The sequence below is a fragment of the Sapajus apella genome, unplaced genomic scaffold, assembly GCF_009761245.1.
Source record: "Sapajus apella isolate SASKATOON/1434 unplaced genomic scaffold, GSC_monkey_1.0 scaffold43, whole genome shotgun sequence".
Classification (NCBI taxonomy): domain Eukaryota; kingdom Metazoa; phylum Chordata; class Mammalia; order Primates; family Cebidae; genus Sapajus; species Sapajus apella.
Window position 1 is genome coordinate 19,753,595 of NW_022436983.1, and position 9,801 is coordinate 19,763,395.

General features: G+C 46.0%; 1 protein-coding gene across 8 annotated transcripts in view; it reads left to right on the forward strand.

The window, feature by feature from the left end:
* PIGV (phosphatidylinositol glycan anchor biosynthesis class V) overlaps positions 1 to 8,334 on the forward strand; it is a 12,090-nt gene extending 3,756 nt beyond the window's left edge. For 3 of the 8 annotated variants that reach the window (XM_032300984.1, XM_032300983.1, XM_032300985.1), the window contains exons 2-3: positions 337 to 471; positions 7,503 to 8,332. In XM_032300984.1, the coding sequence (XP_032156875.1) occupies positions 394 to 471; positions 7,503 to 7,784 (360 nt within the window). In that variant the 5' untranslated portion in view covers positions 337 to 393 and the 3' untranslated portion in view covers positions 7,785 to 8,332. Of the gene's footprint in view, positions 1 to 94; positions 228 to 336; positions 472 to 2,776; positions 2,874 to 4,095; positions 5,218 to 7,502 lie in introns of those variants that run through there. The other 5 variants (XM_032300979.1, XM_032300977.1, XM_032300981.1 and 2 more) reach the window with 4 other exon arrangements.
* Positions 8,335 to 9,801: the final 1,467 nt, after the last annotated feature.

The window sequence follows — 9,801 nt, forward strand, 5'->3', positions numbered from 1 at the left end:
TGCGGTGGGTCCAAAGACCACCCGCCCCCCCCCACCGGGCAAAAAAAAAAAAACCTCCTTCAAAAAAAAAAAAAAAAAAAAAAAAGAAAAAAGATTTTCTGTGACCTTGGCTTTCCAGCTACCTGCTTATCTGTATGGAACTTTCCCAATGAGAATTCGGTGCTTCAGAGTGACACCTGCGAAACCCATTTACTGTCAAGATGCTTTCCCCTCATCTGGGAAGTTAGGTGACTGGTTAAGTTTGTCAGTAATTCTGAGAGGGGAGGTCCCAATGAAGAATGCTTTCAAGAATTTGCTTTCACCTGATGTGTGACATTTTCCTCCTTTGGGGTTTAGAAGCCTGAGGGAGCTCAATCCTGGTAGCAACACCCCTGAATTCCTGGTGGTGAGAGGATGTGGCCCCAGGATCCATCCCGGAAGGAGGTGCTGAGGTTTGCAGTCAGCTGCCGTATCCTGACTCTGATACTCCAGGTCAGTCTCCCATCCTTTGTCCTGAATGTGCCATTGCTACATGACTGGACTAGGCGGTAAGAAAGAGTCCCCATCTCCTTTCCACCTCCCAGGTGTGTCCGTCTATGTGGTTGGAACCATAGGGACATACTTAGAGCTGAAAAGTGGTCAGGAATCTTAGAAACATGGTCTGTTAATCTTCTGTTTTACACATGAAGAAGCAGAGGCCCAGAAAGGTTAAGTGACATCCCTAAAGCCACATAGGAAGATAGAGAAGGGCTGGAGTTTGACCCGTGTTTCCAAACTCCTGAGCTAGTGGTCTCTCCAACAGACTGTGATGTTCTGTAACCAGAGATGCTTGTATGGTGTGACAGCTCAAAGTATTGCTCTGTGTCCCCTTACCAGGAGACTGAGCATTGTGTCAGTCAGTTGAGTGTGAGAGACGTGGCAATGTACAAGTCCTGAGACCATCTGGATATATAATGATTCCTCCTATTCCCCCGAGTGCCTCCCTTTCCTGCCTCACCCACACACAGCTCTCAGTGCACTTGCCCTTTTACAGCTCCCTTTCCCCTCCGAGGCTTGATACATATTTTAATAAAATGTCATGTATATATGAATTATTTGCTGCCTAGCACAGTGTCTGATGCTTAGCTCAGTTTATTCATAAATGAATGAATGTTGTTGAATATATGTCAACACTTAGCGGTGTTAAATTCACATAGTTATGTGTGCCTTTTATCCCAGTACCATTCTCTCTGAGGCTTATAGCTGGTTCCTTTGTGGAAACCTTTCCTCCCTCCTTTCCCACTATATAAGGTGTAGCAGCCTCTGCTGTGTTTTGAGATTAGTTAAACTTGTCCACCTGCAGGCTAGGGCTGTTTATCTATGACTGTCACTCCTGTCGTGTTTGTTTTTACTGTTTGAAGTGGCCTGATAAGGAAACTGACCAAAAAGTGAAAAAGCCTTAAAAATGGGGCCATGCTCTTGTTGCCAGCTAGGGAGACTTTACTCAGTGATGTTTCTCAACCAGCATCAGCTGGCTTCCTGGCAGAACCAAAGAAGCAGTGCTGCAAGTCAGCGTCCAGGATAGGGAACCAGGACAGCCGGGTTCTAAATCAGGTGGTAATTTTGGAAATAGTGTATTTCCTCTAGGCAGTTCCTTCAACCACTAAAAATGTTCAAAATACCTATAGTAATAATCTAGTAATAGTAATAATCTAATAGGGCAAAAAGACTTTTCTTTTTTCTTTTTTTTTTTTCTAGAGACAGAGTCTCAGCCTGTCGCCCAGGTTGGAGTGCAATGATGTGACCTCAGCTCACTGCAACCTCCGCCTCCTGGGTTCAAACTATTCTTCCACCTCAGCCTCCCGAGTAGCTGGGATTACAAGCACCCATCAGTACACCCAGCTAGTGTTTTTTTTTTTTTTTTTGAGACGGAGTTTCACTCTTGTTACCCAGGCTGGAATGCAATGGCACGATCTCGGCTCACCGCAACCTCTGCCTCCTGGGTTCAGGCAATTCTCCTGCCTCAGCCTCCTGAGTAGCTGGGATTACAGGCACGCGCTACCATGCCCAGCTAATGTTTTGTATTTTTAGTAGAGATGGGGTTTCACCATGTTGACCAGGATGGTCTCGATCTCTTGACCTTGTGATCCACCCCCCTCGGCCTCCCAAAGTGCTGAGATTACAGGCTTGAGCCACTGCGCCCGGCCACGCCCAGCTAGTTTTTGTATTTTTAGTAAAGACAGGGTTTCACCATGTTGTCCAGGCTGTTCTCGAACTCCTGACCTCGTGATCCACCTGCCTCGGCCTGCAAAATGCTGGGATTACAGGCGTGAGCCCGTGCCCAGCCAGCAAAAAGACATTTAACAGTAAATCCTATTTCATTATCATCCTCCCACTTTCAGCTTTAACACTCAAGCCATCAGATTATATCCCTAAATTACCCTTTGTTGTTGCTGTCATCTCTGTCAATGACAGCTAATCCTTGACGGTTTTAGCTCCTGGTTCAATGTCACTCTTCCCAGTACTACTTCTGTTGATTTCCTAGTGGTTTCATTATTATTTATTTATTTGTTTATTTATGAGATGGAGTTTTGCTCTCGTCACCCAGGCTGGAGTGCAGTGGTGTGAACTTGGCTCACTGCAACCTCCACCTCCTGGGTTCAAGCGATTCAGCCTCCTCAACCTCCCGAGTAGCTGGGATTACAGGCACCTACCACCATGCCCGGCTAATATTTTGTATTTTTAGTAGAGACGCCATGTTGGGCAGGCTTTGTCTTGAACTCCTGACCTCAGGTGATCCACCCACCTTGGCCTCCCAAAGTGCTGGGATTACAGGCATGAGCCACAGCACCTGGCTAGTTTCATTATTAGTGAAGATGATGTGTGCATGTCCTGAAAGAGGCTATCCCTTGAGAGTGAGTACTGGGGAAAACGTGTTAGAGATTTGAGGAAAGAGAAAAACATGTTTAACACTTACCAACTTGTTTTCCTGAATGACAACTCAGAAAAATAAAGGGCATTAGAAGAGACCTTCCATATGCACCCACCACATTCTTCAGCCTACCTATGTCTGCACCTTTGTGCTTTCAGTACTGAAGGTTGGATCAATTATCTGTCCTCTTCCCTATGGCTGGCTCCTCTTCCTTTGTGGCAGATTCCATCCCTTTTGCCTACCCAGCAGTTCTCCCCTCTCTCCTGCATACCCTTTCCCTGGATTATTTCCACTAACATACAAAGCCTTATCTCCCACCTTAAAAAAAAGTTTTCTCTTAACCCCACATTTTTGTTCACCTACTACCCCATTTGTCTGCTTCCCCTTACTCCTCAGAGTTTCTCTTCCCAGTCTAGGCAGGCTTCCCTCTCTTCTGTTCCATTGAAATAGCCCTGGTCAAAGTCACCAGTGACCTTCACCTTGCTAAATCCAGTGGTCAGTTTTCAGTCTGACAATTAACCTTGACTAACACTTGACCTACCAGCAGCATTTATAGAGTTGATTACTCTTCTTCCCTTGGTTCTAGTGCTCTCTTGGGTTCCCTGCCACCTCACCGACTGTTCTTTTTTCTTCATTACTGGATTTTCATCCTCTTCCTAGCCTTCATATATTAACATGTCCAGGGTTCAGTCCTCAGATCTCTTCTTTTGTTTAAATAGGGTCTCATTCTGTCACCCCGGCTGGAGTACAGTGGCACAATCACAGCTCACTGCAGCCTCAACCTCCTGGGCTCAACCAATCCTCTTACTTCAGCCCCCCAAGTAGCTGGCACTACAGGCATGTGCCCCCACACCCAGCTAATTTTTATTTTTTAATTTCTGGTAGAGACAAGGTCTCGCTACATTGCCCAAACTGATCTCAAACTCTTAGACTCAAGTGATCCTCCCACCTGAGCCTCCCAAAGTGCTGGGATTACAGGTGTGAGCCACTGTGCCTAGCCTTTTTTTTTTTAGTTTTTGTAGAAACAAGGTCTTGCTGTGTTGCCCAGGCTGGTCATGAACTCCTGGGCTCAAGTAATCCTCCCATCTCAGCCTACCAAAGTGGGGATTACAGGCATGAGCCTGGTCTTCTTCCTCATTTTATTAAATGACAATTCTTTTCTTCCAGTTACTCAACCCAAATCCTGGTTTTTCTTTACTCCACAGGCCCTCTTCAATGCCATCATCCCAGATCACCATGCAGAAGCCTTCTCTCCTCCTCGCCTGGCCCCCTTAGGCTTTGTGGACCAACTTGTGGAAGGTCTTCTGGGTGGCCTGTCTCGCTGGGATGCTGAACACTTCCTGTTCATTGCCGAGCATGGCTATCTGTATGAGCACAACTTTGCCTTCTTTCCTGGTTTCCCCTTGGCTCTGCTGGTGGGGACTGAACTGCTGAGACCCTTACGGGGGTTACTGAGTCTACGCAGTTGCCTGCTGATTTCAGCCGCATCACTCAATTTCTTGTTCTTCATGTTGGCCGCAGTTGCTCTTCATGACCTGGGTTGTCTGGTTTTGCACTGTCCCCGCCAGGCCTTTTATGCAGCTCTGCTCTTCTGTCTCAGCCCTGCCAATGTCTTCCTGGCAGCCGGTTACTCAGAAGCTTTGTTTGCCCTCCTGACATTCAGCGCCATGGGGCAGCTGGAGAGGGGCCGAGTCTGGACTAGTGGACTCCTCTTTGCCATTGCTACTGGGGTGCGCTCCAACGGGCTGGTCAATGTTGGCTTCCTCATGCATTCTCAGTGCCAAGGCTTTTTCTCTTCTCTTACGATGCTGAATCCCCTGAGACAGCTCCTTAAGCTGATGGCCTCTCTGTTTCTGTCAGTGTTCACACTTGGCCTTCCCTTTGCCCTCTTTCAGTATTATGCTTACACTCAATTCTGTCTGCCAGGCTCAGCCCGCCCCATTCCTGAGCCCTTGATACAGTTAGCTGTAGACAAAGACTACCGGATTGCAGAGGGAAATGAACCGCCTTGGTGCTTCTGGGATGTTCCACTAATGTACAGCTATATCCAGGATGTCTACTGGAATGTTGGCTTTTTGAAATACTATGAGCTCAGGCAGGTGCCCAATTTTCTACTGGCTACACCAGTGGCTATACTGGTTGCCTGGGCAACTTGGACATATGTGACCACCCACCCTTGGCTCTGCCTTACACTTGGGCTGCAAAGGAGGAAGAACAATAAGACCCTAAAGAAGCCCGATCTTGGATTCCTCGGTCCTCAGGTGTTTGTGTACCTGGTCCATGCTGCAGTGCTGCTGCTGTTTGGAGGTCTGTGCATGCATGTTCAGGTGAGGTGGATTCCTGACTGGGATAAGGATGTTAATACAGGCAAAACCCCTTGGCTAAGGACAGGGAAGATAGCTAACATCTCCCATTTCAGTGATCCATACTGAATTTATTCATTCAACGACCTTTTTTTTTTTTTGAGATGAAATCTTGCTCTGTTGTCCAGGCTAGACTACAGTGGCGTAATCTTGGCTCACTGCAACCTCTGCCTACTGGGTGCAAGTGATTCTTCTATCTCAGCCTCCTGAGTAGCTGGGATTACAGGCATCCACCACCATGCCTGCCTAATATTTTATATTTTTAGCAGAGACAGGGTTTCACCATCTTGGCCAGGCTGGTCTCCTGACCTCATGATCCACCCACCTCAGCCTCCCAAAGTGCCATGATTACAGATGTGAACCACTGTGCCTGGCCCATTCAACGACTATTTAGGAATGTTCTTTGTGCCAGACTCCAGGTCAGACCCTAAGGAGAAACATGAATAAAACAAAATTACTGCCCCTAGGGGTTTAATGGTATAAATAGGACAGACATTTAACAGATAAAATTATAGTACAGTGGTATAGAGAGGGGAGTGCTGTTTTGAGATTTATTTTACTTTATTTCCATTTTTTGAGACAGAGTCTCCCTCTGTTGCCCAGGCTGGAGTGCAGTGGCATGATCTCGGCTCACTGCAACCTTTGCCTCCTGGGTTCAAGCGATTCTGCTGCTTCAGTCTCCCAAGTAGCTGTGATTACAGGCACCTGCCACCACTGTCCGGCTAATCTGTGTAGTTTTAGTAGAGACATGGTTTCACCATGTTGGCCTGGCTCTTCTTGAACTCCTGAACTCAAGTGATCTGCCCGCCTCAGCCTCCCAAAGTGCCGGGAATTCAGATATAAGCCACCATGCTCAGCCTGAGATTTTTTTTTATTTTGCTTTTTTTTTTTTTGGGACGGAGTTTCGCTTTTGTTACCCAGGCTGGAGTGCAATGGCGCGATCTCGGCTCACCGCAACCTCCGCCTCCTGGGTTCAGGCAATTCTCCTGCCTCAGCCTCCTGAGTAGCTGGGACTACAGGCACGCGCCACCATGCCCAGCTAATTTTTTGTAGTTTTAGTAGAGACGGGGTTTCACCATGTTGACCAGGATGGTCTCGATCTCTTGACCTCGTGATCCACCCGCCTCGGCCTCCCAAAGTGCCGGGATTACAGGCTTGAGCCACCGCGCCCGGCCGAGATTTTTTTTTTAAAAAGCTCAGATAAAGTATTATGGAGGCAAAGAAGAAGTATATAATTCACTGGAGTAGTTGAGAAAGGCATCATATTTCAGCTGGGTCCTGAAGAATGAGATTTTCCATATAAGAAGCAGAGGAGGAACACTCTAGGTAAAAGGAAGGGCATATGCGAAAACATGAGGGTTGTGAAAGGATTGGACTGAGATACAGGAATAAGCACAGAGGATATCTCTGGGATTTTTCCCTAATATACAGTTATGTCCATATTGGCTTCTTGACTGTTGACTTCTGGAGGTACTCAACTCAGGCAGGTGCTCAATTTCCAGAGGAGATATCATATCTAAGGTCTTGAGTCATGGTGGTGGTGATAGAGAGGGATGGGAAAGGTTTGATCTTGTATCTGATTTTCTGTTCTTGCTGTGGCCCCACCCTGGGATGTCTTTTTTCCCCATGCTGACCTCTCCTTAGCAGTTTCTTCCTCTTGGAGTGGCACATCAGCTGTTTCTGAAGTTCTCCAAGCTGTATGGATAAGAGACAAAGAGGAAATAGGAAGTCGCTTTCCATGTCTTTAGCTGGATTAAATCATAGAATGAGTGCCAGCAAAGCTTAAGCTTTCCAGGTTAGCTGAGGGAGGCCATTTGTAAACTTGTTTCTGAACTCCTGTAGCAGAGAGAATGTTCAAGCAACGGGTCTCCTGCCTGTTTCCCTCTGCTTTGCCATCCCGTGGGATAAAGGAACCACCTCAGGTTCCCAAGCCCCAAATCAATAGCACAGAATTTGGAGTCCATGCCCTGGGCTAAAATTAGACTCCATAGTTTCTAGTACTGATTGGCCCATTATTGTAATAGTAATTAGTCTGTAACTGTTTATTTGTAACATGGAAGATGTTTGTCTGCTGTTCCATGCATCTTTCTAAGACAGATCCTAAGTTCTATTCAATTTATTTTCCAGAGTAATACATTTCTAGTCTGGGACCATGGTTCACCCAGCAGTAGAGAAGTCCCCAGGCTGGTCCAATTTAAATCAGTGACATTTCAGTAAATTTCTGGATGTTCCCCTCTTACGATTTCTAGGTTCTCACCAGGTTTTTGGGCTCCTCCACTCCTATTGTGTACTGGTTTCCAGCTCACTTGCTTCAGGATCAAGAGCCGCTGTTGAGGTCCTTAAAGACTGTGCCTTCGAAGCCTCTAACAGAGGACTCCCCACCAGGACAAAAGGTCCCTAGAAATCCTATCATGGGACTTTTGTATCATTGGAAAATCTGTTCTCCAGTCACACGATACATTCTAGGCTACTTCCTGACTTACTGGCTCCTGGGACTACTCCTTCATTGCAACTTCCTGCCTTGGACATGACCGGGACTCTCCAGGGACAGGCTGAAAGCCGACTTAACCCAGGGGTCTGAAAGTAAAACTACACGTTGGAACTGCCTGTGCTGCCTTGGGATCATTGCTGTGTCCATTATAATCTCTCTCTTTGAAAGCTGGTCGGGAATGGGAGAAGTGTCAGCCACTAGAGAGCCCCTTCTGGTCCTGGCTAGGGCAAATTTTAGAGTAACAATATTTTCTGTAACTGAAGATTGTCTTATTCCAAGTCTGAAGTACACCTGGATCTGTCTAGTCAATCAACATAGCAGAGACAGTCTTAAACCTACCACTGACCTGCGTGTAATTTAAATATCAATTATTGAAATGTAAATTTCATCAAAGCTATTAACTGACAGGCAGCTAACAGTCCACACAAGATGGTACAGGCCTAAACAGTGTAGTGGCAGTAGTGAAGTGGGACCATTTTTTCTAACTGGGACATTGTTTCTGATGAATTTTTTTAATGATTTGTGCATTTATTTTTATTTATATGAAAAAATCTTACAAAGATATATAAATAAAACTTCTTTCAGTTATATGTGCAATGAATTGCCTTTTTAAAAATAATACAGGGTGGGCACGATGTCTCACACTGTAGTCCCAGTACCCTGTGAGGCTGAAGTGGGCAGATCACTTGAGGCCAGGAGTTTGAGACCAGCCTGGCCAGCATGGTGAAACCCATCTCTATTAAAAATACAAAAATTAGGGCATGGTGGTGCACACCTGTAATCCCAGCTACTTGTGAGGCTGAGGCATGAGAATTGCTTAAACCTGTGAGGCAGAGGTTGCCGTGAGCTGAGATCAGGCCACTGCACTCCAGCCTGGGCAACAGAGTGAGACTCTGTCTCAAAAAAAGTAAAAAATAAAAATAATACAAATATTTTCATGCTGTTTCCTTTTTGTGGTAAAAAGTAAAATAATTTTTTTTCTTAAAAATTTTTTTAAGCTGACAGTTTTCTGAAAAAGTTAAATAATTTTTAAAAATTAAGATGGTACAAATCAGTTGGAGAGAAAAGGGTAAGAAGAAGGTATCAGGAACCCTGGATTCTAGTCCTCTCAGTAAAACCCCCTTTACCAGCCATGTGACTTGGGAGAGTTTTCAGAACCTTAGTTACCTCCTCTGAAAATCGTGTGAAATTATGATATTCTTCAGGGGGTGGTGGTGAACCATACAATCTCTTGTAAGTCCCTTTCTGCTCTAAGATCTTAAGAACTGCCTTAAACAACAGAATCCCCCCAGTCTAAACCCTTATGTAGAGGCTTAAACGTGTGATTTTAGGAGAAAATACCTAGTTCTTCTGTCTTCAGCAATCAGAAGAAACTCCTCCTCCACCCCCAGAGTGCAACTCTGGGGAGGAACTTAGGTGGTCTTTCCTTTGAATGAGGGAAAGCAGTGATATCTGGCAGATAAGGTGCCTGCTGTGTGTTCTCAGGTGCCTGCTTGCTTGATCGGCATGCGTTAGAGGAGCCAACACAGCGGCAGGAATTGGTAAATTGTACGTAAGTCCAAGGTGGTCCAAGGTGGAATGAAATAGTATCTGCCCTGCTTCCTGGCCCCTGTTTAATCATGAGCCTATCACTATAATTGTAGTAAGATCATTGACCCCTGCTGAGCTACTTTTGCCCATTCCTTGAGCCAGGTAAGAGTTTGGCTCTGTAACATCCATCAGCTCTTTTATTTCCCACTTAAACCAAAAAAGTCGGCCGGGCGCGGTGGCTCAAGCCTATAATCCCAGCACTTTGGGAGGCCGAGGCGGGTGGATCACGAGGTCAAGAGATCGAGACCATCCTGGTCAACATGGTGAAACCCCGTCTCTACTAAAAATACAAAAAATTAGCTGGGCAAGGTGGCGCGTGCCTGTAATCCCAGCTACTCAGGAGGCTGAGGCAGGAGAATTGCCTGAACCCAGGAGGCGGAGGTTGCGGTGAGCCGAGATTGCGCCATTGCACTCCAGCCTGGGTAACATGAGTGAAACTCCGTCTCAAAAAAAAAAAAAAAAAAAAA